Source organism: Sciurus vulgaris, assembly GCF_902686455.1.
Source record: "Sciurus vulgaris genome assembly, chromosome: 11".
Lineage (NCBI taxonomy): Eukaryota > Metazoa > Chordata > Mammalia > Rodentia > Sciuridae > Sciurus > Sciurus vulgaris.
Window position 1 is genome coordinate 11,532,927 of NC_136472.1, and position 16,296 is coordinate 11,549,222.

The following is a 16,296-nucleotide window of genomic DNA, read 5'->3' on the forward strand; positions in this document are numbered from 1 at the left end:
TCTATAAAACATTTCAAACCTAGTTAGATATTTGTAATCAAAAAACATTTGCGCAGAAAGCAGCACTTAGGGCTGCCTGTTCTATACCCTGCAGTTGGACAGGAAAAGAACTGAAAATGTCACCCTTCTGACATTCTAAGGCAGCTGGACTGGCAGCCAGGAAAGGGACAGTGGTGCCGTGGTGTGGGGAGAAGGGGAGCAGTGTGAGTACCTTCCATAGCAGGCAGGAGCAGGCAGGAGCGGGGACAGAGGGAGCGCTTGTGACCGGGGCAGTGAAAATAAACGATTGGCTCTTATCAATCACTTGCACCAACTAACCGTTTGTATTTTCTTTACCGACCTTTCCCTCTTGGGATATCTGGTCCGGTGGGCTGGGAGGCCACAGTGTCCCAGTATCCACTTTGCTGTGCCTTTGTCCTGCTTGGCTGAGGCATGGAGACTTCTAGTTGGGTGGTTCTATTATATAGGATTCCCAGGCCAAGGAGGCACGGGGTCTGTTCTAGATTGCAGAGCAGAATAGCTTGTCCCCTATATGTATCCATTAATGAATTCCCATAAAGTTTTGGGGAGAGTGGGGGTCATAGCCCTCAGCCTGAAGATTGTGATTTGCCAGTCTCTAGTCTCTGTCTTCTGAGGTTGAGAGAGGTAGGCGGTCTCTGAAATCATCTGTGAGTGTCTGCCTCTCATAGTGTGAGAGAAGGAATGTTTCTCAGGGTTTCAGCTCACAGAAATGCAGCAGGACTCTGTTCACTGCAGCAGGATATGTATATAGGTGAATCCTGTGGTGTGGGCTCCCAGGCCCAGGTGCTGAGAATAGCGACTATTTTATACAGTACGGAGGGCTCTGCCCTGCTGGTTTTTTTGATACACAGGTAGAGAATGAATAGAAGAGGGGGGAGGGGGGTGGGAGGCAGCTCAGTGGGGCTGCTGAAACTTGGGCAGAGTGAGTGTGAATGTGTGTGCACATGTGTGTGAAAGGGAACACCCCTACTCAACTTCCTGAAACAGGATCCCTTCTGGGGTGCTTTCCCTGTGTGTCCCCAGAGAGGCCTCTAGCCAAGAGACTTCAATTGGGATCATTTAGTGAACTTTACCAACACCTTCCCAGTTCTTGACAAAATAGCTGCAGGTTGCTGGGTTCAAGAATATGGGTGGGCTGTGGAAATGCTCCTTCAATATTTTGCTTCAGTTTTAATTCATCTTCCTGCTCAGCATTGTGTCAACCAAAAGCTTACTCAGCAAACACCACATACTGCAGCACTCCCTAGTGAGAGGAGACCCTGGGTGTGCTATCAGAAAATGCTCCACTTCCACTTCCTCACCTGGGCAGTTCTCTTGTTTAAACTTTTGTGCTGAGATTTGATCTCTCTTCTACAATCCCTGCCGTGCAGAGCCCTTCTGTAGGTGTGCAGACCCTGACTCTGGCCCTCTATAGTCATCCCTGTCTGTCACGACACACCCTTCTGCTTAAGCACTTCTGACACCCAGGCTGGAACAGGGGCTGGTAGGAGATAGATTCCTAGCTCATACTGATGTCCTTCCTCTTGGCACCTGCTTCCTTGTGGTGCCATCAAATGGGTTTGCGTGTGGCAATGGGTGAAGTGATTGCATGAACTTTTTTATTATTATTAAGAAAGCTTTGCTCATAGTGTCAGGGCAAGGAGGTAAAAACTGGAGCCCAAAGAAATCCCCTTAAGGCAAGATTATGTTAACATAGAAAACAACTTCCTGAGGTAGAGGCTGCCCCGCCCCCTTAGATACTCAGTCCTCCAGCATACAGCATCTTGTTACAGTCGGTGGTCCTCAGGGACGGGCACAAAGCTTAAACCACAGAGGGTTTTGTTCTGGGTGGTTTTAATGCAAGTTCTTGCTGTTGATTTTTGACGCTAGAAAGTCATCTTTTTTAGAAAAGCTGTTTTTCTAGGTAGTTGGAGAGTGAAACTGCCACATCCTTGTTGGGTCAGTCCAAGAGATCACTCACAACAGTGGATGTCTGGGTTTCGTTTCTGTCTTTCTATTATGAAAAAACAAATGTTAAGGGGGGGAAATGTGGATTATGGTAACAGGAGGGATCCCTAGCCTTGTTTTCCTTAGAAGACGTTGTAGTGTTTTATCAGATGTCTGTTGTAGTTGTAGATGGAAAAGCTTGTCAGAAAAACAAACACCACGTGGAGCCTGTAAATGTTTTTGCACAACCTGTAAAGCATTCTTGGAAGTGGCCAGTAAAAAAAGGGTTTTACCATTTAAAAAAAAAAATGTAACTGTGTCATTGTTTACATCTGTAACTTTTTCCTCCCTGTTCTCATTACAACATTCTGGCAAAAATGTAGGCACAGTAGCTTCCAGTTTTAGAATAAATAACCATTTGGATTGAATTCACCCTTTCTCCTGTGGCTGCACTGACTGGGGTAGAGTGTGTTATTGGGGTGTGTTTATTCATTTATTTTTTTAAAGCCTATTTCTCAAGTTGCACTGGATCCAAGGATGGCTTTCCCTTGCATTGGTTGCTGTTCCCTTCCTTTTCTATCATGCTTCACATGGGAGCCAACCATGCTTTGAGGGCGAGGGGGGCAGGGTTCTTAGTTCTTGCTTATGCTGAGAGCTTGAGCCATTAGAATAGAAGAAAATTAATTCTAACTCCACCTCCCTGTACTTGGACTGTGATAAAATCATTGGATGTTTGGGGTTAAATGTAAGGGTCCATGCATTCAAGAAAGAAAAAGCCCACTCATTCAACAGATGTTTGGGAGTATTTTATAGTGAATTTGAAGATTAAGAAGGTAAATTAAAGCACTCTGTTGTGTTGCTAGCACTGAACTGACAACTTTTTTTTTTTTTTTTGCAGTATTGGTGAGGGAACCCAGGGCCTAGTGCATGCTAGGCCAGCACTCTGCCACTGAGCCAAACTCCCAGCCCTTTAACTGCAGTTTCTAGTGGTGGGGTCGTTTATCAGAAAAGCTGACAGAGGATAGGCTCATAGTATACCGTGTCTGAGTAGTATTAATGTAGGTACTGTTTTAACATCTCCCTTCTGTAGGTGACACATTCAGATTCCAAGTTCTTAAAATTTTGAACCCTAAATGCCATCCTTGATTTTGATCACTGCCTATTCACCAGGCACTTATTGATACAGCTAAATTAATCATCACCCCACCCCTGTGCTAGGTTTGAACCTCTGGCCTCATAAATGTTAGGCACTGAGATACATTCCTAGCCCTAATTAGTTGTTTTTATTTATAGCTTGTGCCTGTCTATCCCTGTTTTCCCCCCAAACAGAGTGATTGTTTTTTTGTTTTTTTAATCTAATGTCAAGGTTACATTTCTTGAGCACCTTTGGCTTTTTACCAAGTCTGAACTGGTGTGGAAATTTTCAGTTATGCTCCTGGAATTTGCCCAACACTGTGATGCAGCAGGAAAAGGAAAGGGTTCTTAGTCTCTATGCCCTGCTTGTCATTTAACAGTACAATCCATTCATTAAGTATTTGGCTGCTATGTGCCAGGCATTGTCAGCATGCAGGAATTATGACAGACCTGATCGTGGAGTGTTCACAAGTACAGCGAAGGAAATAAAGCAGATTCCTGAACAGAATGGGGATTGGTCCCCACTCTAGGAGTGCAAAAAGGAGTGTTCCTTCATCTCCAAGGTGAGGGAATTAATAATAACATGACCTCCAGAATCAGGGCTCAGAAATTCCATCAACAGAGAAGTGCTGCTGTTCCTGCTGTCCCAAGTTTATTGGATATCCCTAGAGCTCATGAGGTCTTCCTTAAGAATTGGTAGAATACCCTTTATTCCTTTGGTTTCCTTTCTTCCTCTCCCCTTGTTGATTTCCTGTTAGAAGGTGTGGGGAAGCTGGGATGAAAGTTTATATTCTGGTTACAGGTCACCTTACTACTACTGCAGGTCAGCCTCCCTACACCCCAAGAATGTCTAGGCACAAAGCAAGAATTGGCCTAGGCTTTTTCCTGGGCTTAAGTGAGGAGATATGGTTTGGTTTGGTACCATACCAGGGATTGAACCCCTGGGCACTTAACCACTGAGCCACATTGATTTCTATTTTTTATTCTGAGACAGCATCTCATTACTTGGGCTCTGCTGAGTTACTGAGGCTGGCCTTGACTTTGCCATCCCCCTGCCTCAGCCTCCTGAGTCCCTGGGATCACAGGCCTGCGCCATTGCCAAAGCACCTGGCAGGTTAGATCTTGATCCATGAGAAATATTCTGGGTTTGTTACCTTCTTTGCCTTGGCCCAGGTCCCACTGAAGTTTATGTTCATTTTTGGAAGAAATAAGCTTTTAGGAGGCATTTGGGCACTCAGCCTCCTCCGCCAAGTGTGAGTTCAGGCGGTGCTCATGAGACCAGCTCTGGCCAGGCAGCTTGCTAGACCCTTGGAAGAAGTGGTAGAAACTCTAGAGGCTGGGGTCATTGCTTTTTGGAAGACGTGGGTTATATGAAAGCTAATCAATCAATCACCTGTTCTACCAGGAAACCCAAACTGAAAAATTGGGGCTTATTCAGCTCCTGAGACCAGGAAGTGACCGAGGAATGGAGCCCCAAGATGGTCGGTGCCAGGAAGAGACTCCTCATTTGCATTACCACCCCAAAGGGAGCCTCTACTTGGCAAGATAGAGATTTTTCTCCTAAAATCCACGCGACCAGCGCCGGCCGCTGTGCTAGCTGGGGCCCCTTGTCCCATGATCCTAAGTTACGGCTGCCCGTGTGCCTTGGACTCGACGGGGCGGTCGTCAGGTTAAAGATTCCAGGGTGCAGGACGCGGACACCGATTTCGTGAGGGCAGGGGCAGCCATTTTGAGATCAGACAAACCCGGAAGGGTCCATATTGGGAACGCCTAATGCCCGGGCGCCGCCATTTTGAGAGCAGACGGTACGGCGGGCCGCCCAGCGTGGGGGCCGCCATGCTGACGCGACCAGGCGGCAGCCATCTTGAACGGCATGAAGTGGGCGCAGCCATCTTAGCACCGAGCCACCCCTGGCGCGGTGCCCGGTCCGCCCCGCCCCGCCCCTCCGTTCCTAAGGGTCCTTCCGCCTTCAGCATCCTCCCCGCAGCCTCCTAAACCCACCCTGTTCGGTCTGTTTCGCGTTTACTTGCCTTCCTTGTGTGTGTGTGCGTGTGTGTGTGTGTGTGTGTGTGTGTGTGCGCGCGCGCGCGCGCGCAGCTCCAGAGTGTCCGCTGTAACAATCTCCCCGTGGGTATGCGCCACCACCCCCGGCCCCGCCGAGCTCCCATCCTTGACAATGTCTAACCTTCTTTGTCCCTGTATGGTAAATCTGTTGACTAAGGCTCCTCTACCCCAAGAACACTAACTCAGGAGCTGTCTTCTGAGGCTCTGGATGACTTTATTCTTCAAATGGCTTTACCCTTCCAGTAGCTCCAGGTGAGACTGAGAGCAAGCACCCGGCGCATCCCTCTCTCCATTGTCTGGACGGGTCACAGAGGGACGTGGGCAGGACGCTGACAGTCTGGCAGAGACCTCTCTGATGGTGGAGCAAACGGTGCCCGAGTCACGGGATGCTTGGGGTGTGCCACAGAGGGCGAGGAGATGGGGTCGAAGTGGGTGAGGAGGGTCTTGTGCTTCTGATAACCTCACAGGGTGGGGCGAGGGTAGGAATAGGCTGCAGGGAGCCTCAGAGGCTCTCCACGGTTACCAACCTAAGGAAGGGCCCGGAGAGGGAAAGGTGAGGAGAGTAGGAACAGGGTAGCTCAGAGGAGGGCACAGAAGAACTTCTTCTCTCTGAAGGGGTTCTCCGAAGTGGGCACGGGAGTGATGAGGGGATCCTCACAGGCGTGGGCATCACAGTAAGTCATCAGGTCTGCTGCCGCCTTGGACACCTGGGGCACAGCCGGGAGAAGGGAAGTTAGCCAGACCCCTGAAAGCGACTACAGGCCTCTCTTTCCAAAGAGGGTATCTTTTACCATGACTCGGGCTCCTTGAGACTGTCTTCACCCTCATCCCCACAGAAACCTGGGGTCAGCTGTCCTAGCAGAGCTCCAGACTCCTCCCCTGACCTCAGGGAGTCAAGTCTTACCAGGTTTGGAAACTGCACAGCAAGGCCTGGCCAACTAATGAGAGCCAGGGTCCCACCCACCTTTATACGGCACAGACTGGCCTCAATCTTAAGCTGTTCCACCATCTTGCGTGCTTGCCCAATACTCATGGTGCTGTTCACAGGAGTCTCCCCTTTCATCCTGGAGAAGAGAGGAATAGTTCAGAGAGCTGTCTCAGCTGAAAGTCCCCTTCCGTGCTCACTCCTCACCAACCTTTACAAGACTAGAGTCAGCCCAAATATTTTGCCCCCCACTTATCCCAATCCTTCTCTAGTGGCCTGTCCCATCCCTGTCTTCCTCAGTGGAAAAAATGGAGAGGGTGGGCCCAGGTCATCAAACATTATACAAATGATATAAGGCTTTTCAGTCCTTCAAGCCATGTGTGTTCCCAGCTCGAAAAGCCTCAACCAGAAAGAGCCCCACCCTGATGAGGCGGGCACATCACCCCCACCTACCCCCATGAATCCCAATGGGAGAAAAACAGGCTGCTCCCTACTCACCTGAAGTGACAGGCGGCGGCAGCAGCCTCAGCCCTGGAGTGTAAGGTCAGTGGGGGGCGGGGGACACCAAAAACTGCCTCAGATGGGGGGGTGCCCCACCCTGCAGGGAGTTGCAGCTGAAAATATCTGATGCAGAAGTAACTAATACAGAAAGGGATACTGGGGAAGGGTCAAGCCTGAGATGCGTGAAGGGGTGGTCTCAGTTTCTGCAGCTCAAGCACTGCCTAGATGCCTGATACCTGAAGGATGAAGGATGCTAGAAGGAGCTGCTCCAGTCCTGGAGCATACCAACTGCCTGACCAGTGGGGGAGCCTGGCTGCCACTTGCATCCCCTGAGCACACCCCCACTGTTACTGTCTCATTACCTGCCCCTCCCCCACTGCAGGCATCCCAAGTCTGGACTAGAGCCCTCCCCAAAAGAGCTAAGGCCGAAGCAGACTCCCCCCTCAAATGGGGTGGTCTAGGCCTGTGACAACCCCTGCAGTGGAGTCTTTACTGGCTGTGGGGGACCCTGCTCATTTGAAAATCTGACATCAGCTGGGCAGTCGCCCCCCTCCTCCCTTCCTCTCTACCCTGACACAGCACTTAGCACCTGAATCTTCGTTTCTCTCCCAGGGACCCTCCATTCCCCATATCCAGGAAAATGTGACGCGCTACAGGTGATCAGCTTCCAGAGCACCACGGGCTAGCCACAAGTGACTTGAGTCGGAGATCCAGGGACAGCGACATCAGGAAGATGTCTAAAGAAATGGCAGACCAAAGAGAAGGAGAAGCTGGAGGCAAAGAGGTGTGCGGAGACCAGACCAAAGGATCGGACAAAGAGGAGGTAAGGGGTCTTGTTTGGGAGTCAGTGGAAATATTTTGGAAATAGGTGGGCTTCGGAAGGTTAGGGTGGCAAATAGCGAGGGAGGGTGTATTAATTTGGAAAATTTTCAGACGTTTTGAACGGATACCTCCCACGCCTGCAGCATTATGCAGAGATGTACGCACATTTGGTTTTGCGAAGTGAAGGACCTTATGTGGGGTAATTAGATAGATGTAAAATATAAGACGCAACCTGCCAAGACCTAAACTAATGTTTTAGGGAGAGTGCGTCCACTTAGGGTCAGAGGAGGTTGATCACCCACTATAAGAGCTGGAGACCAAAGGCAGGACTGCAATGTTGACACGCTTGTAAATAGCGGACATCAGGCCACCTGCGCAACACCCGAGATGCACAGGTTCCAGCAGAATACAACATTCCCTGAAGGAACACTCCCCGCCTTGGATACCCACTGTTCCTAGGCGCTGTGGGGGATAAAAAACCAGTGCCCGCATACCCCACCCTGCCTCCGCCCCCGCTTAAGGAGTTAAACGGCCAGTGGTGAAGGCTCTGGGCAAAGGGCCGTGTCTGCGTCCTGGAGCACAAGGCCGAGAGGACGCTGCTGAGTCAGAGCATGCCCTGGGCATATCTTGGAGGCTGGAGGCAGGCGCCAAGCCCCTGTGGTCCAGACAACCGGAGGGTGTAGGGCTGCAGAGACTGGGCCCCCCACAAGGAGACAGGACCCCGCCCCCTGTTGGTCACGCCCCTCTGACGAGGCCCCGCCCCCAGGCTGCAAAGACTGACGGCAGAAAGGGGCGGGACTTCTCCGGCAAGCGGAAATCCCTTCTCGCCGTTGCCCCGGCAGCGCGCGAGGCTGGTGAGTCTGCAGAGCTGTGGCAGCGGGAGGGCTGGTTTCCATGGTGGCGCAGTTAGGTGGGGGCTCCCGCGCCGCGCCCACCGCCGAGCCCGAGGGGACGGGCGGGGAGCAGCCGTTGGCTGCAGGACGTCCTGCCCGGCCTGCGGAGCACCCATCCGGGAGCGAGCGCAGCTGGAGGTGGAGAGGAGAAGCTCGGGAGACATTAGTGACTGCTCTCAGGCTGCTGGCTTTGAGTCCTGCTGTGCGACCTTAGGCAAGTCGTGCATCCTTTCTGTGCAAGCACCTGGCACTGTGGATTCGTGTCATCCTATGGGTTAAAGAGCTGATTGAACCCAGTGACACCCTACTACTAACCTACATTCCAGCCCTTGTTTGTTTGAGACAGGGTCTCTGTAAATTGCTGGCTCCAGCCTCCAAGTCACCGGTATTGTAGGCAGGCACCACCGTGGTGAAATTGCTCTGAGAGAATTTTAAGATGCCCATTCTGTGTTATTTATTGCTTGCTAGAATGAGTATCAAGCACCCAAATCAGGTGCTCTTGGGGGGATCAACTGAAGAGCCCTGGCACTGGGGCGAAGGTCTCAAAGGGAAGGGAAGGCAAGAGAAAGGAAGGAATAATTGAGTAGCCCAGCCATTTGGAGAAAGGCCATATGAAACAATGACTTTGCTTTATCCTTCTATCTCTGGTTCCCCAGTCTAGTAAACTTGTCTTTTTTGTCCCCACCTGCTTGTGGAAAGGAATCATACTTTCTTCTCTTTTTCCAGGAACCGCCAGCTGCTGCATCCCATGGCCAGGAGTGGCGTCCAGGTGGCAGAGCAGCTAAGAACACAAGACCTGAACCTGGGGCTAGACCCCCTGCTCTCCCTGCCATGGTCAATGATCCACCAGTACCTGCCTTACTGTGGGCCCAGGAAGTGGGCCACGTCTTGGCAGGCCGTGCCCGCAGGCTGCTGCTGCAGTTTGGGGTACTCTTCTGCACCATCCTCCTCCTGCTCTGGGTGTCTGTCTTTCTCTATGGCTCCTTCTACTATTCCTACATGCCGACAGTCAGCCACCTCAGCCCTGTGCATTTCTACTACAGGTGAGAGGGGTCTTCTGTCAGAGTGGAGGAATCCTGTGTGAGAATTGCTACCCTTGGAGGTTATTCAGTTCAGTCCACTCATTTACAGAAAAGGAAACTTGAGCCTACAGTGCTAACAACTTCTCACCTATTATAGCCAAAGGCTGGATCAGGTCTGGGCTGGTAGAACTTCAGAGTGCTAGTTCTACCTATGGTCACTGATTTCTGGTTAAAAAGCAAGGGTCAGTTCCATTTAGGGTCTGTCAAATCTCTCCCAGGGCCACTGTAAAAGTTTGAACCAGTCCAACCCCTTGGGCATCTCAAAACTAACTTGGCTTTGAATACAAGAGGCATTAGGAAATACCTCTTTTGCCTTTTACTTTATTGCCTCCTATCCCAAAGAGTCTGCTGCGCAATGGATTATGGAATTACAAGGTGATTGGGTACAGAACTTCCCTCCCAGAGACCTGCCACTTGTCTGGCCCCTTAGTTCTTTCTCATTTCACACACTGCCAGATTCTCTCTCTCTCTTAAGAATGGGTATAGGACCAATCAGTTAAAGGGGGCATTATTATCAATGGTCCAATATCTTTTTTGTTGTTGTTGTTTTCCTGTCTTGAATCCCTAGTCAGGCACTGAAGTTTCTAAGGTAGATCTTAAACTTTTAGGGGACATGGATCCTATATAACTATGATCCATAAAAATGTATGTGTATGCCCAGGTGTACATTACATACCCACACAACATATAGAGTTTTCCCTACAATTTGATCAGTTTTATAAGCCCTTTATAGGTTATCTATAGACCCTTTGGGGGAGTTTTCTCCAAGTAGGGCCCAGACCATAACTATTGAATCAGACTCTCTGAGGGTTAGGACCCTGGAATCTACATTTTATCAAACTCTTCAAAGGAGCCTTTAGAAACACTGTATTCTTAGGTTCTAATCCAAGAATATGTTCTGATGAGAGGAAATAAATTGAAGTAGCAAGAAGAGAATGGGAGGGAAAAAAAAGTCTGGAAAAAAATTAAGAGAAAAGAAATTCATTCTAGTAGTTTGAATCTCCTGGCCATGTTTGCTCTCCACCTCTCTAACAGAAAGGATGGGGGACAGGAAGGAGCCCTAGGAAGCCAAAAGAATTGTAGATACAAGTAAGGTGGACTCTAAAGTAGCAGAATATCATTCCTCCTCCTCATTTAGGACCGACTGTGATTCCTCTACCACCTCACTCTGCTCCTTTCCCGTTGCCAATGTCTCCCTGGCTAAAAGTGGACGTGATCGGGTGAGTATGGGAGATGAAGAGAAGTTTAATTTGAGCTTTGATGACTTGAGATCGTAGCACTTAAGAAAGATGGGGAGAGTAGAAATTAAGTAAGAGAGTTAAGAGGAAGGAAAGGGAAGTTGAAGAGAAATTAGAATCTAAATGAATAGTATGTTTTGATCTTTCTGCAGCAGACATTAGGAATGTTCTCATTCTCAACAGATCAGGTGAGACATGACTTGTTTCAGTCAGGCATATTTATTAGATGAAGTTCATAGTGTGTTTTATATTTAAGTGAATAAATCAGCTATTTCATGGGAATAGAAGGGCATCCACCCAAGAGTTAAAGGCTTGTATATAAAATTATGAAATAGTTGATAAGTATGTATGACCTGTTGTTTCAAAGGGTATTGTGCCAGAGGACTGGCCAGATGCCACTGTGACTTTAACAAAACTGGGAATTCTGACTAAGCAAGCTGGTGGAAGCTCTGAAAAAGGACATAATCCCTGAACTTAAAAAGGATCTTGAATGCTGGGCATGGCGCATGCCTGTAATCCCAGCAACTCCACAGACTGAGGCAAGAAGATCATGAGTTTGAAGCCAGTCTCAGCAATTTAGCTAGACACTTTCTCCTTTTTCTAGTACTGGGGAATAAACCCAGGGGCACTTAACCCCTAAACAACATCCCCAGCCCTTTTTATTTTTTGAGACAGGGTCTCACTAAATTACCTAGGGCCTTACTAAGTTCCTGAGGCTGACTTTGAACTTGTGATCCTCCTGCCTCAGTTTCTCGAGTTGCTGGGATTACATGTGGGCACCACCATGCCCACCTAGCTCTGTTCTTATATACTACCCTGAGGGGTCATGCTGCTAACAAGAATGATTAAAGGGGATTTGAGGGGTTTGGGGTAAAGTTCAGTGGTAGAGCATTTGCTTAGTATGTATGAGGCCCTGGGTTCGATCCCTGACACCAAAAAAAAAAAAAAAAAAAAACAAAAAAAAAAAACATGATTTGATTAGAAGAATATAGGACTGGTTAGGAAAATCTGGGATATGTTTGGAGACAGAACATTTTGAAGTTTAATCCACCGAAGAAGAACTCCCACTGTAGGAGGGTGGGGGACACTCACCAGCAGGACCAAGATAAGGGACTCAAGCCCCAGACTATGGTGTATAATCCTGGCTCCTTAGAAGGCTGAGGCAGAAAGATCACCTGACCCAGGAGTTTAGAGCTAACCTAGGCTTTATCTCAAAAAATTTAAAAAAAGATAAGGGGGGCTAGGGATGTAGCTCAGTGATAGAACACTTGCCTAGCACATGTGAGGTACAAGGTCCAATTGTCAGCACCACATATAAATAAATAAATAAAATAAAGGTATTTTAAAAAGATGGGGCTGGGGTTGGGGCTCAGTTGTAGAGCACTTGCCTGGTATGTGTGAGGTACTGGATTCAGATACTTGGTACCACATACAAATAAATAAAATAAAATCTTGACTGACAACTAAAACTCTTTTAAAAAAAATAATAATAAGGCACCCAGAATGACATGAAGATGCTGCTGCTACAATGATTGTGAGAGAGCTGGCTAGGGAGGCTGAGCACTTCTGGTGCTTGGTTAATTAATAATGTAAGTGAGGACAGGCTGGTCCCAAGGGGACCATCACACAGGCCTGAGTCACACAGATGGCCCAGTTGGCAATATGACCATTCACTTTTGGGACAGAAATGTGACAGAGCCTTTGGGGTCTGATTCAGAAAAGCCAATAGGATATGGAAATGGAGGTATCCAGCCACCAGAAGGGGGCAGCACCTTCTCTGGACAAACAGTTGGAAGGCCTATTGGGCTAACCAAGGGGGTGGCAGAATATTAGAAAGGTGGAGCTAGGACAGTATAATTTTTTTAAATATTTTTTTTGTTGTCAATGGTCCTTTATTTTATTTATTTTTATGTGCTGCTGCTGATCGAACCCAGTGCCTCACACATGCTAGGCGAACATTCTACAACTGAGCCACAACCCCAGCCCAGTATAATTAAAAAAAAAAAAAAAAAAAAAAAAAAAAAAAAGATTTTGAAATAATAATGGGGGATACCTTGGGCAGGTGCTGATGTATGGACAGCCATATCGCGTCACCTTAGAGCTTGAGTTGCCAGAGTCTCCTGTGAATCAAGATTTGGGCATGTTCTTGGTCACTGTTTCATGCTACACCAGAGGCGGCCGAATCATCTCTACTTCTTCCCGCTCGGTAAGTATTCATGGGCTGACTGGGAAATTGTGAAGAATGATGGCAGAGTCAGAATATCTGGGTTGGGCTTCCAGTATAAAATCTTGGCACTGAGGTCAGAGACACGTCAGGATAAAGGAGGAAAAATTTGTTTAACCAGACATAAACATATGCCAAACACCCCAGCATATCATGAGCTCATCCAGCTTTGGAGTGGACCTGAAGAGTGGAGCTGCTCTCATAAAACAGAGATCTGGAGCCATGCAGACATGTCCTCACCAGAAAACATGTCACAGAACATCTGACAACTCCTGAGGCATAAAGTAATATAAAATGGGTATCATAGTGACTGCCTATCAGGACTATAAGAGGAAATGGGAATGAAGTTCTTACACGTGGTAGATTTTAATCAACATTGAACCTCATTGTTATGTGAATTGTAGGAGAACCCCATGAATGTCTGCCTAGGGGGAAGGCATGTGATGTGCTAGGACTTGGATCCCATCCTGGATGACAGAACTGTTTGGGGGAAAGGTAGAGCAGAGACAGTGTTGCGCTTCCCTTCAGAAGGTGTCTTAGGTGAGGGGCCCTTGCTGTAGTAGAATGGAGAAATGTGGTTCATAATGGGCAGAGGTTACTCAAGTAGGTGGAATGGTTTTTTGGAGATTGGAGAATAGGAAGTGGAGGTGAGGAAGCCGAGGGTCTGAGGGAGGAGCAACCTGCATGGACTGCTCACGGGTGGGGGAAGACTGGGAACCTGGGTACCGTCCTCAATCTCTGCCTCCTGGCCCTGCTAGGTGATGCTGCATTACCGCTCAGACCTACTCCAGATGCTTGACACCCTGGTCTTCTCTAGCCTCCTTCTGTTTGGCTTTGCTGAGCAGAAGCAGCTCCTGGAGGTGGAACTCTATGCAGACTATAGAGAGAACTCGGTAAGTGAGGTGAAGGCTGACTAGGAGACCGCCCTCCTGTCAGCCCAGAACTGCATTCCAGGAGCCTCGGGTCTCAGAGCAGGCCTCAGATTGGGCTGGTAGCCTCAAGAGCGACAACATCAAGACCCTGCTTGATGCTGCCCTCTCCCTACTCCACTTAGTATGTGCCGACAACCGGAGCAATTATTGAGATCCACAGCAAGCGCATCCAGATGTATGGGGCCTACCTCCGCATCCATGCCCATTTCACTGGGCTCAGGTGAGGAACTGACATGTGGTTACTGACATGGACCTTGAAGCCCTCCTGGGTGCTATCCTTAAATGAAGAGTTACCCAAGCAAAAGTAATAGGTTAAGAGAGCAGCATTGGTTTTACAAAGTCCAGAGATTCTTCCCTGGCTGCACATTAGCATATTACCTCCCCAGGGAACTTTTAAAATACCTATATGAGCCTGGCTTTGTGGTGCATGCCTAAATCCTAGCTACTTGGGAGGCTGAGGCAGGAAAATTACAAGTTCAAGGTCAGCCTGAGCAACATAGTAAAGCCCCATCTCAAAAAATAAATAAAATAATAATAATAATATTGTCTTGATCCATTTGTTTAGCAGAGTTGGGGTGGCTTGAGAGCCACAATTGAGACCATTGCCTTTGGCCCTAAAATGCTGAGGCTGCCCAAAGTCCTTAGCCTTTATTAGAACTTGATATGAGGGGGGTGGGCAGGGAACATGGAGGCAGACCCTGGCTCTAATCAAACGCACTTTAGTTGCTTGGGAAATTAGAAGACTGGTGCTGCCTGGTAATGGCTACACCTCCTGTCGCTATTTCCTGCTGCAGGTACCTGCTGTACAACTTCCCGATGACTTGCGCCTTCATAGGTGTTGCCAGCAACTTCACCTTCCTCAGCGTCATTGTGCTCTTCAGCTACATGCAGTGGGTGTGGGGGGGCATCTGGCCCCGGCATCGCTTCTCTTTGCAGGTCGCAAGGGGCAATGACCCCCTTTTTCTTCCCTTCAGGATCTCCCTCTGGGTGGGAGGCACATAATGCTCTATTCAGAGCATGAGGGCTCCGATCTCTGGCGAGGAAAGTCAGTCCTCTGCTCAGTGCTTTCTCTTCTACAGGTTAATATCCGAAAGAGGGAGAGTTCCCGGAAGGAAGGCCAACGAAGGATCTCTACCCATCAGCCTGGTAAAGGTGTTGGTTGCGGGGCTGTTACGGAGGCGAGGGGGGCTAAGCAAGAGGAGCTGCCTGTCTCCAGTGTGAGGCATACTGCACTCACATGCTGAGCTAAGGGTGGAAGGAGAGGCTGGAGGGGAAGTAGGCAGAGCCCTCCAGGCACAGCTACCCTTCCCATCCTACCCTCTACTTGCTTTGGAGGAGCAGGGCTGGAAGGACAGGAGGAGTCAACTCAACTGTCAGATGTGACAGAGGACGGGGAGAGCCCTGAAGATCCCTCAGGGACAGGTATGGTGCAAAGCACTAGGCCCTTCCTGACATCTCAGCCCTCTCCTTCAGTACCTGGGTCTGACTCAGTCCTCGTCTTTTGGCTGTAGAGGGTCAGCTGTCTGAGGAGGAGAAACCAGACCAGCAGCCCCTGAATGGAGAGGAGGAGCTGGAGCGGGAGGCCAGTGATGGTGAGGGGCACCCTGGAGTGGACGGGCTGGAGTAGGACCCGGGTTAATTTGATATCTCATCTGGGGTTTTTGTTTTTTTCCTTTCTTGACCCCAGGTTCAGGCTCCTGGGAGGATGCAGCTCTGCTGACTGAGGCCAACCTGCCTGCTTCTGCCTCTGTGTCTGCCCCTGCCCCTGCCCCAGAGACTCTGGGCAGCTCTGAGCCCTCTGTGAGCACTCTGAGACAGCGCCCCACCTGCTCCAGCTCCTAAAGAAATAAGAGGACAGATTCCTCACATTCCAGCACTTTCCCACCTGGTCCCTCCCCTTGTTTTCCCTTCAATAAACTATTTTGTGCCAGCTGCTTCCCTGACTCTTTGAAGTGGATTTAGGCCCATTTGAAACCCTGTGACCAGCCAAACCTGGAGGCATAGGCCTGTAGATCAGCAACTCTAACCCCATCTGAGGCAGAAGGATCACAAGTTCAAGGCTAGCCTCAGCAACTTAATGGGACTCTGCCTAAAAAATAAAGAGGGCTGGGGATATAACTCAGTGATGAAGTGCCCTGGGTTCAACCCCCACCACCAAAAGAAAGAAAGCAAGCCCTGTGCGCCCCCGGCATCTTCAGCCCTCCCCCTTGAAGGAGCTGTGCCTGCACAGCTGTTTCCATAAGTCCAAGAAGTGCAAGGAGAGAAAATTTATCCTGGCCACTAGCAGGCTTCCCACTTCATCCATGTGACTCCTATCTCCCTCAGGGAAGGGGGATAATGTAGGGCGGGTCTAGAGAGCTGGAATACATCATTCTGGCCCCTATACCCCTCCCATCTCTGTCCATTGGGAGGCAGAAGACAGGAAATGACTGCCACACATGTGGTATGATTTTTACCAAAGCAGCATTTTGTAACCCAGGCCCCATGCTGTCCACAGCTGTTTTCCTCTCTTATACCAGCCAGGTGGCCCTCTC

General features: G+C 49.1%; 2 protein-coding genes across 6 annotated transcripts; one reads left to right on the forward strand and one right to left on the reverse strand.

The window, feature by feature from the left end:
* The first annotated feature begins 5,051 nt into the window (after positions 1 to 5,051).
* Positions 5,052 to 15,698, forward strand: BSCL2 (BSCL2 lipid droplet biogenesis associated, seipin). Of its 5 annotated transcripts, XM_079105129.1 has the most exons (12): positions 5,052 to 5,397; positions 7,184 to 7,394; positions 9,013 to 9,329; positions 10,507 to 10,588; positions 12,669 to 12,812; positions 13,589 to 13,723; positions 13,885 to 13,982; positions 14,557 to 14,698; positions 14,842 to 14,908; positions 15,098 to 15,184; positions 15,274 to 15,354; positions 15,450 to 15,698. In XM_079105129.1, the coding sequence occupies exons 2-12, from the start codon at positions 7,305 to 7,307 to the stop codon at positions 15,602 to 15,604; spliced, it is 1,398 nt and encodes a 465-aa protein (XP_078961255.1). In that variant the 5' UTR covers positions 5,052 to 5,397; positions 7,184 to 7,304; the 3' UTR covers positions 15,605 to 15,698. The 5 variants fall into 5 exon arrangements, with proteins under 5 accessions (XP_078961255.1, XP_078961254.1, XP_078961256.1 ...); XM_079105128.1 differs by lacking the exon at positions 5,052 to 5,397 and having other exon boundaries at positions 7,101 to 7,394; XM_079105130.1 differs by lacking the exon at positions 5,052 to 5,397 and having other exon boundaries at positions 7,115 to 7,394; positions 15,104 to 15,184.
* On the reverse strand, positions 5,404 to 6,809 carry GNG3 (G protein subunit gamma 3). The gene is made up of 3 exons (XM_079105134.1): positions 6,569 to 6,809; positions 6,110 to 6,209; positions 5,404 to 5,852 (listed from the first exon to the last, which is right to left on the reverse strand). Exons 2-3 carry the CDS (start codon positions 6,206 to 6,208, stop codon positions 5,724 to 5,726), a joined length of 228 nt encoding a protein of 75 aa, XP_078961260.1. The 5' UTR covers position 6,209; positions 6,569 to 6,809; the 3' UTR covers positions 5,404 to 5,723.
* Positions 15,699 to 16,296: the final 598 nt, after the last annotated feature.